Source organism: Ochotona curzoniae, unplaced genomic scaffold (assembly GCF_017591425.1).
Source record: "Ochotona curzoniae isolate NIBS_2020 unplaced genomic scaffold, NIBS_Ocur_1.0 scaffold_1037, whole genome shotgun sequence".
NCBI lineage: Eukaryota > Metazoa > Chordata > Mammalia > Lagomorpha > Ochotonidae > Ochotona > Ochotona curzoniae.
Genome location: NW_024467083.1, coordinates 18,073,512 through 18,090,451, shown reverse-complemented (window position 1 = coordinate 18,090,451; position 16,940 = coordinate 18,073,512). Strand labels below are relative to the sequence as shown.

The following is a 16,940-nucleotide window of genomic DNA, read 5'->3' as shown; positions in this document are numbered from 1 at the left end:
CCATGTCCTGGTCAAGGAGGTCACCTATCTGACAACAGGACATTTCTGAGCTGCACCTCAGCCATGCCTCCTCTGTGCAAGGTGGGCCTCTTGGAGATTCACCAGCTGCTCCATGAAAGAAAAACACCACCTGGTGAATGACCATAAGGCTTCAGTCAAGAGACCCAAGGGCTGGCTCCCCAAATTCCTTAAGGGGCATAAACAGCACCTACTTTCTTGCTTCTATCCTGTGTCAGGTCAGGCAGACTTCTGCCTTCTGGGTTTGCTGCTCCTGATGCATGTCGCTGCAGGGTGTCGACCTAAGAGCTTGGCAGTGCCCAATGCTGTCCTTCCATGGAGAGCTGACTTGAACACTCCATTACAGGCACCCTTCTTAGGCTGGCACTGGGCACTGGAGCTTCAAGAGCCAAAGGAACTGGGCTCAGGACAGAGGGATGCCTGCGGGGGAGGGGCAGGAGCCGTGGCACTGTCTGCAGGCCTGGCTGGACTGCCAAGGGCACTGCCAACCAACAGGGCCCAGCAGAGGGTGGCTGCTTGGGAGGGCTGGGGAAGCAGTGAGGCCAATCTCTGAGAACACAGCGGACTTGCAGCTTTCCTTTCCCTGTGGTGGGGCCCAGAGCTCCTGCCTGTCTGAGGAACTGTGTGCAGCCAGAGAAACCTGAGAGGGGCAGAAGGAGACAGAGGGGAGAGGCCGGCTGGAAGGGGAGGGGCGGGGGCGGGACCCTGCCTTGTCCCAGGACCCGGATGAAGGCCCAGGCAGCCCTCTGAGCCCTCAGCACCAGCCACACCAGTGAGAGGAGCAGGAGCGACTCCAAAACCAGCACCATCAGTACCATGCCCATGACGCTGGGTTACTGGGACATCCGCGGGGTGAGTGAGGGGTCGGTTTGGAGGGCTGGCGGGGGCAGTGCAGAGCAGCTGGAGTTATTTAGGTGTTGCTGTTGTCCTTGACTTGCAGGAGCTGTGTGTGTGTGTGTGTGTGTGTGTGTGTGTGCGCGCGCGCGCGCGCAGTGAAGGGGGGATTAGCTGCAGTACCTGGTTCTCTGGAGTTAAAGAGGTCAGCACGAGGGAACTATCTCTGATCTTCGCCCCCTGTTACCCCCAGCTGGCTCACGCCATCCGCCTGCTCCTGGAATATACGGACACCAGTTATGAGGAAAAGATATACACCATGGGGGACGGTATGCACCTGCCTGCACTGACTTCTGCCATGCTAAGGATGGCTGACATCTGATCCTGCCCCTACTCTGGTCCTTAGAGGGTGCAGATTGGCATGTCAGTGTAGGGGTGTTGAGGGGTTGGGTCAGTGCTGGGAACTCATGGAAAAGGAACTGGGTAAGGTAAGGTTCTTCGCTAGGCTTCTCTACAACTGTTGCAATAGGTGTGTCAGCTCCATTGCCTCTAAAGCATTCTTTTCCTTCAGACCTTGAATGTGAGATGAGGGGCTCAAATCCCACACATGCCCTGTCTCGGGGTCTTACCCCTGACTCTCCTGAGGGGAGGCTACACACTGGGGAGGTTTTGTTTCACTTGGTCTTCTCCACAGCTCCCGACTATGACCGAAGCCAGTGGCTGAATGAGAAATTCAAGCTGGGCCTGGACTTCCCCAATGTATGTGCAGGGGATGGGGTGTTGGAGGGAGTGGGGTCGTGAATGGTGTCTCTGTCTCCACATTCTTCCCATGGTTAGAGGGTTCAGGACCAGGACCTGTGCTCAACCACTGTCATCCGTGGTTCTCTGCAGTCTTTCCCTGAGGTTCTATGCCGTAGCTCACTCATGCCTTGTGCAGAGATTGTCTCCAAAGGCCTGCCATGGGCCAGGCACAGAGGGTGCCAGGGATCCTGTGTGTCCTGGCTCAGGGCATGAGGTGCTGAGCACCTGGGAGCCCAGCTGACTTCCCTCCTTATCCCCAGCTGCCCTACCTGATTGACGGCACTCACAAGCTCACCCAGAGCAACGCCATCCTGCGCTATCTCGGCCGCAAGTACAACCTGTGTGAGTGGGGCTGGCTGAGGGCATGGGGCTGTGGCTGTGCCCTGGGCCTGGCTGGGTGGGATACTGAGGGTGTCTGCTGTGTGTGCTGTGTGTGTTGCAGGTGGGGAGACGGAAGAGGAGAAGATTCGCGTGGACATTTTGGAGAACCAGGTTATGGACACCCGCTTACAGCTTGCTGTGGTCTGCTACAGTCCTGACTTTGTGAGTGCTCCCACTGGATCTGACCTGGTGGGGTTCAATGAGTACTTGCATCTGGTGTTCTTATTTGCAACCCTTCAGTTTGCCACTGAACTGCCTAAGTGGAATGATTGTCCAATTTACTGTCTGATCAACACGTTGATTCAGCAGTGTCGTGCTCGCTTCGGCAGCACATATACTAAAATTGGAACAATTCTGCACTAAGTCTACTGAAACAAAGTCTACCAATTGATTTCCATAGTCATAGAAATATTTCTAGTGTCTCTGTGTTAAAATCCATTCCAACACATAAATTTTGCTTAAGAATCTCTGCTGGAGTCCAACTCCAGCTGAGTTCGGAGCCCGAGAAAGGTGTGTGGAGTCGGCGATAAAAAAAGACACAGACACTGTCACGTGGTGCCCTCTTGCTGCAGCTCAAGAAGCTGTCCTTTTTGTTTACTTAGACACATCACAAGCTTCTGCATAAACGTTTGGTTTTACTATCTTTAACTTTAGAACTAAGCCAGCAGGCACAGATGTTCAATTAATTTTTACTTCATGGTCAACCAGGTGCTCTTAAAGATAATTCTGTAAGTTACTATAATCAGCTCTTAAAAGCAAGCTGTTATTTATTCTTCAGAAGTAGCGATTAGGTGACAGTCAGAACTCCAAGGCCAAGGCACAGATGTTTGCCTACTAATCAGTAGAACATTCCTACTACATTTTATTTTCACAACTTATTTATCACTTAATAGGAGAAATACATCAAAAGGGGGAAAAAATAACGATCTAGAACAAAAAGTTTCAAACATTAAATCCCCCTACAACTGCAGGCTCTCCAACCTCATAAGCAATCAAACAATAATCAAAAGTATATCTCTATGATGTTAATAGAATCACCCTATATTTCCTCTAGTTAAAAAATTATGAAAGCAACTAAAACAGCTACATTTTCTATGCTCTAAAGAGTTGCAAGGACAGGCTAACCTTTAAGGTCACAGTAATTATATCTTTTGCCATAGCAGTTTCAGCTCATACTCCCATCATTTCGATTCATTTGTAAAATTCTTATCAAGCCATTGCCCAGAAGGCATGCTATATGTCTGGGCCAGATTTCAGGGCAATGGGTAGGCACACAATAAGATGTCCAGAAATGGCATGGATTTAATTGTACTCCTTTGTGCAGTCAAAGGCCCACTCACCAGGACATTATCAATAACTTTAACTCTCAAGCTCATATTGGTTACAAAAGCCATCTCACAGGGGCAAACAATGGCTCAATAGATTACAGAGTTCTTAGTGGGGTGGTTGAGTGTCCATGCAAAAAGGGGGTGAGTCAAGGCGGTCAGAGAAAAATCCACTGGGCCTTGCCAAAAAACCGGAAGCTCCCCTGGGCCCTGCCAAGCAGGGGAGCTGTTCTCTTCATACTTTCGTGCCATCCGCACCTACTGCATGTGGTACTGCACCCCAGCAAATCACTTTTGTGCTTAGCACTTAGCTTATCTGTTTACCACGTGGTGTAACATGAGACAGCTGGATGCTGAATGCCAGTGCTTCAGCTGTTTTTGTTAAACATGGGAGCTTATCGGGCATGTACCTGTTTTCCCAAGGCTATCTCCTGTCACAACAGGGATAAGCCGATTTTCTCAATGGAAACCCAGGGTCAGCCTGAGGCCCTGGATTCCTTTTCCTCCATCTTTCCGCATCACATTCTCATCCTTTGTGAACTGTGAACATTCCTGTCTTGCTCCGGAAACATGACTGCTCCCCCAACCAAGGGGCAAGAAAACTCTCTCCCTCAACTTGGCGTCTATGGCTGCTGACACCAATTTGCTCCTTCAGGAGAAGCTGAAGCCTGACTATCTGAAGGGCCTCCCAGACAAGCTGACACTGTACTCCCAGTTCCTGGGGAAGCGGCCCTGGTTTGCAGGGGACAAGGTGAGGCAGAGGGAGGGAGGGAGACAGGAGCAGGGGGCATGGCCAAGGCAGTCTGCTCCTAAGCTCTCTCCTCCTGGCTTCTGCAGATTACCTTTGCCGATTTCCTCGTCTATGACATCCTGGACCAAAACCGTATATTTGCTCCTGGTTGCCTGGATGCATTCCCAAACCTGAAGGATTTTGTGGCTCGATTTGAGGTGACTCTCTGATATTCCTCTCCCCTTTTCTATTTCCTTCATGCTCTCTGAGTCCTGGAGCTGAGCTGTAGACAAACCCCTGAGAGCAGGACCCAGGGTTAGCATTCTGCACCTGCTGTGTCCAGTATATCTGCCTATGTTCCCACATGGTGAATAGAGCTGTTACTCCCAGTTGACACATAAGGAAACTGAATCAGTATGGGAGTAAGCCATTTGTCAGGGTTCCAGATCTAGTCACAGGTGTACTGGGCTCCCTGGGAGCCTCTGGTATATATGGGCAACAACTAGGGCTTCTCTGCATTTTGTGCTAAAAGGAGCAGCCTCAGGCCCTTGACCAGTCTGGGTCTCCCTTCCCCGGAGACCTTAGGAGAGGCCAGACAGTGAGTGTGCGTGCAGCGGGCATCAGGAGGATGAGACTTGTTAGAACTGAGGTTCAGTGTCAGAGACACAGACACTCCATGTGCTTGATCTCTAGAGCAGTTGAAGCAATGAGCTCCTGTGTGGAAACACTCAGCTCCCAGGTGTGTTGTTGGTGCTGGATCTCAGTGGCCACAGTGCTGCCCTGGTGCAGGTTCTTGTCTTGAAAAGTTGGTGGTGAAAACTTTCTTTGTGGCTCTTTTCTCCTTCCAATTTCCAACATTTTTGTCTGTAACAAGGGACAGGTCCTTCAGTTTATTTGATGCATGAGTGAAGATGACTCCATGCTGGAATGGAGCCCAGTAGAGAACTGCAGGCACAGCGGGTGGGAGGGGAAGTGATAACAGTGTGGGTCTGAGGAGCACAGCCTGCCCTCCCCTCTCAGGGTCACCCTGGTCACCCAGGAACATCTGCTCACAGCAAAGCCTACTTGATCACATTTTGGGAGTTTGAGGCTTGGGTACACAAGCTATTCATTCTACATTATATGTAGTATTCTCCTTCACATAGAGAGATGTGCCTTCTCAGCTCATTCTCATCAGCTCTGGGTGAGATCCAGGCCCTTGGCCTTGGGAACTATATAACAACAGTTGGCTCAGCTCTGTGTCCCAGAGAGGAGGGGCTGGACATAGATTAGATATGTGAGCTGGACTGTGTGGCCTGCCAGATCAGGCCTGTTATGCTCAGAACACCCTGGATTCTCCTGAATTTGAGATTGTCCATGGGCACTGTCAGCCCTGGCGTGCAGGTAGATTTCCCAAGAGTGTGCTTGGTGCTGCTTGCTGTAGCAGGTCTCAGGATAAGATAAGGGGAGTTGAGTCGCAATGAGGTTGACCTGAGATACCAAGTGGAGGAGTTGGGACTTCCTGTGTCAGGGGGAGGATTGGAGCCTGGCCTTGCCTTTACCTGGCAAAGCCTGGCTTTGCCACTTTACATCCTCCTGTTCCCCCAGTGAGGGTTGCTGAATCAATGGGGGGAGTTCTGGGCTACTGTTCAAGCTGCCCTGGCATGGTTTAAGCCCCTGCCCCTGGTGGATGTCCCTATTGTATGTGAAACTCCATGCCAGCAGGCAGCCTCACTGTGGAAAAGGAGATGTTTGTGCAGACAGGAGTGGCAGGGTCTCTGTAAAATAGAGGAGAACAGTGTGAAGAGAAACAGAGGCAGCCTGTTCCTGTCCTGTCTGTCTACACAGACCTTAATGGTGAGAAAGTTAATGAGCAGCTGTGACGCTCAGGTTTCTTCAGAGATGTGGTGGCCAGGAGCAGATTGTGCTGGGGGCAGAGTGATCTCTGCACCTGCACTAATTGCCCTTGACCACACAGCACTCAGCTGCTAGCGTCTCCCATCTCTGTTAGCTGATCCATCATACGAGGTTTGGTGCGAGTTGCTGTGATGAAGCGTGAACTCCCCTGGGCTGTGGTTGGACAGAGATGTCGCCGGAGCCGCCACAGTCCTGTGCTGTGACTGATGTCAGGTTCACTTGCCTCATTTAAACTGGGCTGTGGTAATTGCAATGGTGGCACAGACCCTGAGCTCTGCCCTTGTTTTTCTGCACCTGCAGGGCCTGCCGAAGATCGCTGCCTACATGAAGTCCAGTCACTTCATCAGAGTGCCTATATATTTGAAGCTGGCCACCTGGACAGGAAAATAGGGCTCTGGAGTGAGGTGGGAGGGGCTTTGGGGAGCTCAGGCCCCCAGCCCTGCCTCAGCCTTCTCAGTTCTCTTCTTCCTCTTCTCTTCAACCTGCTGCCCCCTGTCCTCTACGCCAGCCCCTCCCATAGAAGCCCTGGCCCAGCCTCAGTCTGCCCTCTTCTTCAGCCACGGCCCCTGTGCTGCTCCTCCTGCACTGAGGCCAACTCCACAGCCCTGTCTCTTCTGTGAGGGGCTGAGTGGCCCTAAGCTCTGCAAACAGCCAGAGCGGTTGTTGGGCCTGTGTTGACCATGCTAACCAGTGAGGTCTCCCTGGCACTGCCTGCTCCCTAGAAAGCCTACACCTCAACCTGGGCCTGTCCTCTTCCCTGGGAACCCTGGCTTGGCACTGACTTTGCTGGAGTGTGGGGATTGTCTTTGTTCTATTGCCACAACATGGCCTTGGGAGCAGGATGCTATATGTGGATGTGTCTGTTGATGGGTTTCCATGATGTTTGATCATTTCTGCATGCTCTATGTTGCTCTGTTCCTCACCTTGGGTCCCAACTTCTCCCTGGCTCCTTGTTCTCACAGCATGGTGCCAGGACTTGAAGCATCCTACAGCTGGGCCCTGGTAGTGAGAGCTGCTGGACTAATGGGAAGTGGTTGGTGGTCCACAGGAATACCCCACTGGAACCCCTTTTCAGATTCTTTGCCTGACATAGATAATCCTTTTCTACATTTTCAGGATGCCTCTTAATAAAAAAAAAAAAGTCCGCTGAAATTTAGTTGTTATTTTACCTGTGCTTTTCACACTGATTAAGTTATATATCTATGTGGAAAGAATCCCTCTGTGTCTTCCCTGTGATATGTGTTATGGTGCTGGCATACAGCAGATGTTCAGAAAGTTTGGAAATGTCCATAATCCTGGTGGCAGTATCATGATGGCTTGAATAAAGAGTGAGACAGACACCTTGCACACACATACATACCAGACTCTAACCCCTGCTGCACGAACATTGGGAAAGTCCAGGCCCAGCTTGGATTTCTCACTCAGCCACTGGCTTCAGTCATAGTCGGGAGCTGTGGAGAAGACCAAGTGAAACAAAACCTCCTCCATGTGCAGCCTCTTTCCCTGGGCCCTCCCAAGGAGTCAGGGGTAAGACCCCCTGAGACAGGGCATGTGTGGGATTTGAGCCCCTCACCTCACATTCCAAGTCTGAGGGACAGAATTATGTACAGGCTCTGGACCTTGCATGCTAAAGGCTCAAAAACGTGTGTGAATACCTAAGCAAGTTCCCAACCCACTCACAGACACACCAGTGCCCAGAACGTTCCTCCAGCACCCTGTCATGGGATGGCAACTATACCACTCAAGGACCAGGGTAGGGACAGACTCAGATGTCACTCAGCATTAGGGCAGAGGTCAGTGCAGGCAGGAGCATTACAGACCCTATGAAGTGTCTCCTCTCCTTATAGCTGGTGTCCGTGTATTCCAGAAGACAGGTGGCATGAGCCAGCTGGCTCAGTGATAGTCAAAGAAGGAGGTCAGAAACATAGAGACCCAGAATCTGTCCCTATTCCTCCAGCTGAATGCACCTGATAACCACCACAACCAATGCTACCCTAACCCCAGCCCCAGAAATATAGGTTGGCTCAGGGAGATCTGGGGAGGCTGAGGAAATACGCCTAAACATCACCCATAGCTGCTCAGATCTGCCCTGCCCCCGCCAGCCCTTCAAGCAGACCCTTTGCTCACCCAGGGAATGTTGCAATAATCCAACGTCTTGGGGTGCTGTTCCTGCTGTTATGGACTCAGTGGAGCAACATGAGGCTTTATCTTGGTCCTCAGGAAGGGCTGGGCCCCTCCCCTTCTGCCCCTTCTGCCCCCCTCTCCTCTCTCCTTTCCCCGCTTAGGGATGTCTTGCTCACGTCTCCTCAGAACCTTCAAAGACAGGGCTCTGCTCCTGCCCCAAAGAGGCTCTCCTACCTTCCTTCACATCCTCCTGGACATTGCCCTCAAGGCCACCGTCTTGGTCAAGGTGGTCACCTGACATTAGGAAATTTCTGAGGGGGCACCTCAGCCATGCTGCCTCTTTGAAAGGTGCACTCGCTGATGACTGACTGTCTGGCTCAAAACACTACCTGGTGAATGATCATAAGACTTCCGGCAGGAAACCCAAAGCTGGTTCCCCAAATCACACAGCCGCTTCTTTCTTCTGGTTGTGTGTCAGAGCATCCTCCGCCTTCTGGAGATGCTGCTTCTGATTCGCCACTCTGTGTGGTGGTGGCACCCTTCCACGGGGTGCGCTGGTTTGAGCACTCCATTACTGATACACCTCTTAGGCTGGCGCCGGCAGCTGGAGCTTCCCAGAGCCCAGAGGGTGGGGACAGAATGATGCCTGTGGGGGCAAGTGCAGGGAGCTGTGGCACTGCCTGACTTGGCTGCCAAGGGCACTGCCAACTGCCGGGGGGGGGGGTGCCTGCAGAGTGTGGCTGCTGTTCTGGGCTAGTGAAGCAGCAAATCCCAGCACAGCATTAGGCCTCCAAGTTCCCAGACCTCGCTCAGGGATCCCAGTTGGCTGGAAGTTGATTTGAAGCTTCCTGCTCCCTGAGGGTTGGGCCCCGCGCCACCTTCAGGAGAATTGGGAGGGAAAGGTGCGGAGGGGCGGGCCGATTGCCAGCTCCACCCCTGCCCTCCCTGGACTGGCACCAACTTCCAGGCCAGGCCAGCGGAGTTCCAGAAATCCGACCATAGACACTAAACACCAGCAACACCATGTCGATGACGCTGGGTTACTGGGACATCCGTGGGGTGAGCAAAGGGTCTGCCTGGGAAGCATGCAGTGGCATGGGTGGGCGAGAGGTATCTGAGCAGCTGGGGCACTTTCAATCCATAGTTCCTGTAGGAGCAGGTAGCTGCCTCTGCCTGCCGGAAACTCTTACAGGCTCGCTCTGCAGGTACTGTTTGTGTAGAGGGGGATTGCGGGTGCAAGGGGGAGCAGAGCTCACCTGGAAGAGATAAGAAAGGCTTCTATTCACTCAGTATTTCACCTCACTCTCGGTCATTGCCACAGATGTGTCATGCCATCCGCCTACTCCTGGAATACACAGACACCAGCTATGAGGAAAAGAGATACAACATGGGGGACGGTATGCAACTGCCTGCATTGACCTCTGCCTAGGCAATACTGACTGATAACTAGAACCCCTGTGTGACCACTTGTGGCACACCTCTGTGTGCTTCCACCACCAGCAGTGGAGCGTGCCCCTTCCCTGGTCCCATGGAGGGTGTGGTGTGGCAGGGCACTGGGAGGAGGGCTTGGTCGTGTTGATGATCCCAATAGGCTCTTCCTTAGCCCTTTTCTAAAACACTAGAGCCTTCAGCATGTAGGGTTTAGGACACTTACAACTATTCTATCCCCTTATTCTAGACCTTGAATGAGAGGTGAAGGTTCAGATCCCACATGCCCTGTCTTGGGGGTCTTGCCCCTGATTCCTTGGGAGGGTCCCAAGAAAGAGGCTGCAAACGGGGGAGGTTTTGTTTCACTTGGTCTTCTCCACAGCTCCTGACTATGACCAAAGTGAGTGGCTGAGTGAGAAATTCAAGCTGGGCCTGGATATTCCCAATGTTCGTGCAGGGGATGAGATGACTGGTGATGGGAGCGGGGAGTATATAGTGTCTCCACTTTGTACATCCTTCCCACATTGACAGATTTCAGGACCAGGAACTTATACTCAATCACAGTCATCCCTGGTTCTCTATAGCACTTTCTGTGATGTTCTATGGTGTTGTTTATTCACTCATTGTATAGAGTATGTCTCTAGGGAGCCTGCTGTGATCAAGTACAGAGGGTGCCAGGGCTCCTGTGTGCCCTGGCTCAGGGGAGAAGATGCTGGGCATCTGGGAGCCCAGCTGATTTCCCTCCTCCCTCCCCAGCTGCCCTACCTGATTGACGGCACTCACAGGCTCACCCAGAGCAACGCCATCCTGCGCTACCTCGGCTGCAAGTACAACCTGTGTGAGTGGGGCTGGCTGAGGGCGTGGGGCTGTGGCTGTGCCCTGGGCCTGGCTGGGTGGGATGCTGAGGGTGTCTGCTGTGTCTGCTGTGTGTGCTGCAGGTGGGGAGACGGAAGAGGAGAAGATTCGCGTGGACATTTTGGAGAACCAGGCTATGGACAACCGCAGGCAACTTGGCAGTATCTGCTACAGTCCTGACTTTGTAAGTGTTCCCACTGGACAGGACCTGGCAGGGCTCAACGAGGACTTAAACCCTGTGTTTATATCTGCACTACTCCCAGTTCCCAGTGAACTCTCTAGACAACTGATTCTCCAAGCATGTGTCTGTCTATGACCATCTTCTGCAGCTGACCCACCAGCATCAGGGATGCAGTCACAGTGTGGAAGTTATATTAGTTTAAGATGGGAGCTTATTCAGGCAAGCGCCCTGTTTTTCCAGGTTTTTTGTGTCCCCTACGATAAGCATATTTCCCGAATGGGCAGCCCCAAATCACCAAGAGGCCCTGGGTTCCTTTCCTGCCGTCATTTCACATCACATTCTCATCCTTTGTGAACTGTACACATCCCTGCCACGCTCACTGAGGATGGCTGCTCCCCTGGCCAGCGGGGCCACGTGCATCCCTGGGCAGGCAAGCTCTCTCCCCAAAGTTGTGTCTATGGCTGCAAAGCTGTTTGTTCTTTCAGGAGAAGCTGAAGCCTGACTACCTGAAGGGCCTCCCAGACAAGCTGACAGTGTACTCCCAGTTCCTGGGGAAGCAGCCCTGGTTTGCAGGGGACAAGGTGAGGCAGAGAAAGGGAGGGAGACAGGAGCAGGGGGCATGGCCAAGGCAGTCTGCTCCTAAGCTCTCTCCTCCTGGCTTCTGCAGATCACCTTTGCTGATTTCCTCGTCTATGACATCCTGGACCAAAACCGTATATTTGCTCCTGGTTGCCTGGATGCGTTCCCAAACCTGAAGGATTTTGTGGCTCGATTTGAGGTGACTCTCTGATATTCCTCTCCTCTTTTCCATTTCCTTCATGCTCTCTGAGTCCTGGAGCTGAGCTGTAGACAAACCCCTGAGAGCAGGACCCAGGGTTAGCATCCTGCACCTGCTGTGTCCAGTATATCTGCCTATGTTCCCACATGGTGAATAGAGCTGTTACTCCCAGTTGACACATAAGGAAACTGAATCAGTATGGGAGTAAGCCATTTGTCAGGGTTCCAGATCTAGTCACAGGTGTACTGGGCTCCCTGGGAGCCTCTGGTATATATGGGCAACAACTAGGGCTTCTCTGCATTTTGTGCTAAAAGGAGCAGCCTCAGGCCCTTGACCAGTCTGGGTCTCCCTTCCCCGGAGACCTTAGGAGAGGCCAGACAGTGAGTGTGCGTGCAGCGGGCATCAGGAGGATGAGACTTGTTAGAACTGAGGTTCAGTGTCAGAGACACAGACACTCCATGTGCTTGATCTCTAGAGCAGTTGAAGCAATGAGCTCCTGTGTGGAAACACTCAGCTCCCAGGTGTGTTGTTGGTGCTGGATCTCAGTGGCCACAGTGCTGCCCTGGTGCAGGTTCTTGTCTTGAAAAGTTGGTGGTGAAAACTTTCTTTGTGGCTCTTTTCTCCTTCCAATTTCCAACATGTTATGTCTGTGGTATGTGGTGGGTCGTTTATGTTTAACTCATGTGACAAGGTGACTCCATGCTAGAACTGAAGCCAGTTAGAGAACTTTGAGCAGAGCAGATGGGAGGGGAAGTGATAACAGTGTGGGTCTGAGGAGCACAGCCCGCCCTCCCCTCTCAGGGTCACACTGGTCACCCAGGGACATTCTGCTCACAGCAAAGCCTACTTGATCACATTTTGGGAGTTTGAGGCTTGGGAACACAAGCTATTTGTTCGGCAATCTTTGTCCCATTCCTCTCCCTGGGGAGATGTTCTTTCTCATCAGCTCTGGGTGAGATCCCGGCCCTTGGCCTTGGGAACTATATAACAACAGTTGGCTCAGCTCTGTGTCCCAGAGAGGAGGGGCTGAACATAGATTAGATATGTGAGCTGGACTCTGCGGCTGCCAGGCCAGGCTCTTAAGCTCAGAATACTGGATTCTCCTGAATTTGAGATTGTCCATGGGGACTGTCAGCCCTGACATGCAGGTAGATTTCCCAGGAGTGTGCTTGGTGCTGCTCGCTATAACAGGTCTCAGGATGAGGAGAATTGAGATGCAGTGAGGTTGACCTGAGATACCAAGTGGAGGAGTTAGGACTCCCTGTGTCAGGGGGAGGATTGGAGTCTGGCCTTGCCTTCCTTTGCTGCTGCACCTCCTCCCGTTCCCCACAGTGAGGGCCTGCTGAGTCACTGGGTAAGATCAGGACTGCTCTGTAGGCTGTCCTGACATGGTCTCAGCCCCTTTTCCTGATGGACGTCCCTGCTCTGTGTGCAATGTCGTGCATTGGGCAGCCTCACTGTGGATAAGGAGGTGTTTGTGCAGATAGGGGTGAATGAGTCTCTGTGGCACAGAGGAGAGCAGTTTTAAGAGGGACAGCGGCAGGCTGTGCCATACTCTGCTTGCTCAGTGTTTGACTGTGAGAAAATTCCTGAATGGCTGTGCCCATCAAGTCCCATTGAGATATTGTGGTCAGGAGTGGATCATGTTTGGGTGGAGCGAACGCTGAGCCAGCACTGACATTTCCCATGGCTACATAACACCCAGCTCTAGCGTCATCCTGCTGATCCATCTTTTGAGGTGGTGGAGGGGAGGTGTCTTTGATGAAGCGTGAATTCCACAGGGCTGTGGTCCTATGGAGATGTCAGTGCAGCCAGCTCAGCCTTGTGCAGTGGCCGCTGTTGGTCCCGCTGGGCTGTGCCTATACTGGGGCTGTGGGAACCCCAGGAGAACCACAGACTCTGAGCTCTGCTCCTGTTTCTGCCCTTGCAGGGTCTGCCGAAGATTGCTGCCTACATCAAGTCCAGTCACTTCATCAGAGTGCCTATGTTTTTAAAGTGTGCCACATGGACTGGAAAATAAGACTCTGGGATGAGGTGGAAGGGGCTTTGGTGGGGGGGGGGGTCTCAGGCCCCCAGCCCTGCCTCAGCCTTCTCAGTTCTCTTCTTCCTCTCCCTCCTTCTCCCCAGCCTGCTGCCCCCTATCCTCTAAGCCAGCCCCTCCCATAGAAGCCCTGGCCAGCCTCAGCTCTGCCGTCTTCTTCATCTGCAGCCCCTGTGCTGCTCCTCCTGCACTAAGGCCAACCCCATGGCCCTGTCTCTGCTGTGGGGGGCCCTGAGTAGCCTTAAGCTCCCCAAACAGCCAGAGACATCGCTGGGCCTGTGTTGGCCCTGATCTGCTACAAGGTCTCCCTGGCACTGCCTGCTCCCCAGAAAGCCTACACCTCAACCCGGGCCTGTCCTCTTCACTGGGAGCCCTGACTTAGTACTGGTTGTGGTGGAGTTTGGGGGGTTTTCTTTGTTCTATTGCTACAGCAGGGCTGGGGAAGCAGGATGCTATGTGTGAGTGTCTGGTCAGCTGGGGTTCCATGGTGTCTTGGTCATTTCTATGCCCTGTACATGTTGCTCTGTTCCTCACCTCGGGTTTCTCCCTCCTTCTGCCTGGCTCCTCATTTTTGCAGCATGGTGCCAGGGCTTGAAGCCCCCTGCAGCTGGGCCCCGGTTCTGAGAACTTCTGGGCTGCTGGTGAAGGTGCAGGTGGTCCTTAGGCACAGCCCCTGGGACATCCTCCAGGGTGCCTTCCCTCATATGGATATTCCTGGTGTATATTTTCAGACTGTTTCTCAATAAAGCTTATCCCACTGAGTATACTTTTTGTTGTACTTGTTTTTTTTTTTTCCAGACCAACTAAATCTTAAATCATAGAGAATGAATCTTTCCGTGTCTGCTCTGTGATATGTGTTATGGTGCCTGCCATCTGCAGATTTTGAGGAGGTTTGGAATGTGGAAGAATTCCCTCTTGGAAAGCCAATTCTGGATGTCAAACTGGACTGCAGTAGCCCCTGGCAGGAGCAAGATCCGGGGCTGGGAGAATGCTTAGTAAGGAAACTGTGTGCATTCCCCTGCTGGGATATACCTATCACTGGTGAGCATGAAAACCAGGTCTGGAAGGCAGGCCAGGTTTTACAAAGCAGTAGCACCAATCAGCAAGTTTGAGAGCTAGGTCTATGGGTGGGTTGGTCTGAGCTAAGCTATAGCAGCCGTGGGTATGCATGGAATGAATGAAGGCTGGGCTGGGTTAGGCTGTAGCAGAGGTAGGCAAGCACAAAAACCAGGGCTGGGGGCAGATCTGGTAGGGGTTATTACCCAACTAGGCTGCAGCACCTGCTAGTATGTATGAGGACTGGGGTCTGAGGTGGGCTGGCCAGGCTGGGTCTTAGCACCTTTTTCGGTGAGATATGGGGCTAAGCCAGAACTGACCAAGTTGTATCCACTGATATGTGCATTAACTAATGCAAGTGACAGACCAAACCTGACCCTGTACTGGCTGGCCTACACAAGAATCAAGTCTGAGGTCATCCCAGGCAAGGTTTTTTTGGGGGACTCCCCAACTACACTGCTGGATTCAGAAAATTAACAATAGGGCCCTGTACAGTAGCCTAGTAGCTAAGTCCTTGCATTGCAACTGCCAAGATCCCATGTGGGCACCTATTTATGTCCTAGCTGCTCCACTTCCCATCTGGCTCCTTAGTTATAGCCTGGGAACACAGTGGAGGATGGCCCAAAGCCTTGGGACCTTGCGCCAGTGTGGGAAGCCCAGAAGAGGCTCCTGGCTCCTGGCTTTGGATAGGCTCAGCTCTGGCCATTGTAGCCACCTGGGGAGTAAATCAGCAGATGGAAGATTGTTTTCTCTGTCTGTCTCTCTCTGTATATGTGCCTTTCCAATAAAAATAAAATAAATTTTAAAAAGAGAGAAACAACAATTGGGCCCAGTGCAATGGATCAATGCTTAAATCCTCACCTTGCAAGCGGCAGGATCCCACATAGGTGCTGTTTTGTGTCTCAACTGCTCCACTTCCCATCCAGCTCCCTGTTTATGGCCTGTGAAAGCAGTAGAGAATGGCACAAAGTCTTGGAACCCTGCACCCACATTGGAAATGCAGAAGAAGTTCCTGGATCTTGGCTTCAGATTGCCTCAGCTCCAGCAGTTGTGGCCATTTAAGGAGTGAACCATTGAATGGAATGTCTTTCTCTCTGTATCTCCTTCTCTGTAAATCTGATCTGCCTTTCCAATGAAAATAAATCTTTTTTAAAAATGTTTTTTTTTAAAGTAGCAATAATTAATTGGTTTTGGGTTGGCATTGTGACATAGCTGTCAACACTGGCGCCTGTGATGCACTCTGCTTCTGATCAGCTCCCTGCCGAAGGCCTGGGGAAAGCAGGAAAAGCTCAAGTGTCTGGGTCCTTGTCACCCACATGAAAGATGCAGATAAAGTTCCAGACTACTGACTTCAGCACCAACTTGACCTTTGCAGGCATCAGAAACTTGAAACAGAGTTCCCAGGTTTGTCACTGGTGCCGAGTTTGAGCACAACAGCTGCCCTGTTTCATGTCTCTATATGCAGGTAACTGACAGTAGATCCATTCCTCCTCTCTTCTGCCTCTCTGTCCTCCTTGAATGGCACAGGTGTTATCTCTGACATGGGGCAGGTCCCTGGTTTTCATTCTTGTGCACTGCCCTTCTTGTTAGTATAAGGCAAGGTGGGAAATGCAAAGATGACTCACTATTTGGCATGGTGGTTCAGTGGGGTAATTCTCCACATCTGGCACCGGCATCCCATATGGACACTGGTTTGTGTTCTAGTTGTTCCAGTTCCAATCCATGTCTCTACTTATGGCCTGGGAAAGCAGTAGCAGATGGCTTAAAGTCTTGGGACCCTGTGATCACATGGGAGACCTAGTTTCAGAATAGCTCAGCTCTGGCCATTGCAATTATTTGGAAAATGAAACCAGTAGATGAGACTTTCTATCTCTCCTTTTCTCTCTGTAATATGTGTTTTCCAAATAAATAAATAAATAAATAAATAAATATTAAAAGGGGAGGCCAAAAAAGAGGAGTCCAGGCTGGGACTGCAGGTGGCTGGAGAACTACAGGCCCAGCAGACCAGGCAGGACGAGTGGCAGCACCCGGGTGCCAGGAGCACAGCCTGGACCCACCTCTCTGCTCATCGTGTCATCCAAGGTCAAAGTGTTTCACAGCAGCCAACCCTCATTTATCACAGACTTGGGCATTTGAGGCTGTGGTCCCACACGGAGGCAGCCTGGATTCTGTTTCCTGTCCCTAGTCCCTAAATCCCCCATGAGATGCGCCTTTTCAACTCTTTGGCTCTGCCTCAGGTCCACCTTGGAGCCTTAGGGATTAAAGAGGAGCTGACTGTGGAAGGGAGACAGGAGACAGCTCTGGACTCACTGGGGAAGCTAAGAAAGATAAATTCCAGAACTTTCCTGCTTCCTTTTGTCTCTGAGACCTTGAGGCAAGAGACAAAAACAGCATAATTCATCAGAAAGATAGAAAAAGAACTTGCAAGCTAAAATCCCTTTACTTTGTAATTGTGTAGAGCTCAGTACTGCCCATGGGGTGCATACCAGGTG

At 51.8% G+C, this 16,940-nt stretch overlaps 2 protein-coding genes across 12 annotated transcripts in view; both read left to right on the top strand.

Moving 5' to 3' along the window:
* The first annotated feature begins 792 nt into the window (after positions 1 to 792).
* Positions 793 to 7,128, top strand: LOC121168478 (glutathione S-transferase Mu 1-like). 5 transcript variants are annotated; one of them, XM_040998656.1, is made up of 9 exons: positions 793 to 870; positions 1,106 to 1,181; positions 1,547 to 1,611; positions 1,914 to 1,995; positions 2,096 to 2,196; positions 3,834 to 3,861; positions 4,001 to 4,110; positions 4,197 to 4,307; positions 6,286 to 7,128. In XM_040998656.1, the coding sequence occupies exons 1-9, from the start codon at positions 835 to 837 to the stop codon at positions 6,373 to 6,375; spliced, it is 699 nt and encodes a 232-aa protein (XP_040854590.1). In that variant the 5' UTR covers positions 793 to 834; the 3' UTR covers positions 6,376 to 7,128. The 5 variants fall into 5 exon arrangements, with proteins under 5 accessions (XP_040854590.1, XP_040854591.1, XP_040854589.1 ...); XM_040998657.1 differs by lacking the exon at positions 3,834 to 3,861 and having other exon boundaries at positions 4,015 to 4,110; XM_040998655.1 differs by lacking the exon at positions 3,834 to 3,861 and having other exon boundaries at positions 2,096 to 2,228; positions 3,951 to 4,110.
* Positions 7,129 to 9,049: 1,921 nt separating this feature from the next.
* LOC121168472 (glutathione S-transferase Mu 2) overlaps positions 9,050 to 16,940 on the top strand; it is a 25,433-nt gene continuing 17,542 nt past the window's right edge. The window contains exons 1-8 of one of the 7 annotated variants that reach the window (XM_040998631.1): positions 9,050 to 9,168; positions 9,431 to 9,506; positions 9,920 to 9,984; positions 10,294 to 10,375; positions 10,476 to 10,576; positions 11,059 to 11,154; positions 11,241 to 11,351; positions 13,282 to 14,158. In XM_040998631.1, the coding sequence (XP_040854565.1) occupies positions 9,133 to 9,168; positions 9,431 to 9,506; positions 9,920 to 9,984; positions 10,294 to 10,375; positions 10,476 to 10,576; positions 11,059 to 11,154; positions 11,241 to 11,351; positions 13,282 to 13,371 (657 nt within the window). In that variant the 5' untranslated portion in view covers positions 9,050 to 9,132 and the 3' untranslated portion in view covers positions 13,372 to 14,158. Of the gene's footprint in view, positions 9,169 to 9,430; positions 9,507 to 9,919; positions 9,985 to 10,293; positions 10,376 to 10,475; positions 10,633 to 11,003; positions 11,155 to 11,240; positions 11,352 to 13,281; positions 14,159 to 16,940 lie in introns of those variants that run through there. The other 6 variants (XM_040998625.1, XM_040998626.1, XM_040998633.1 and 3 more) reach the window with 6 other exon arrangements.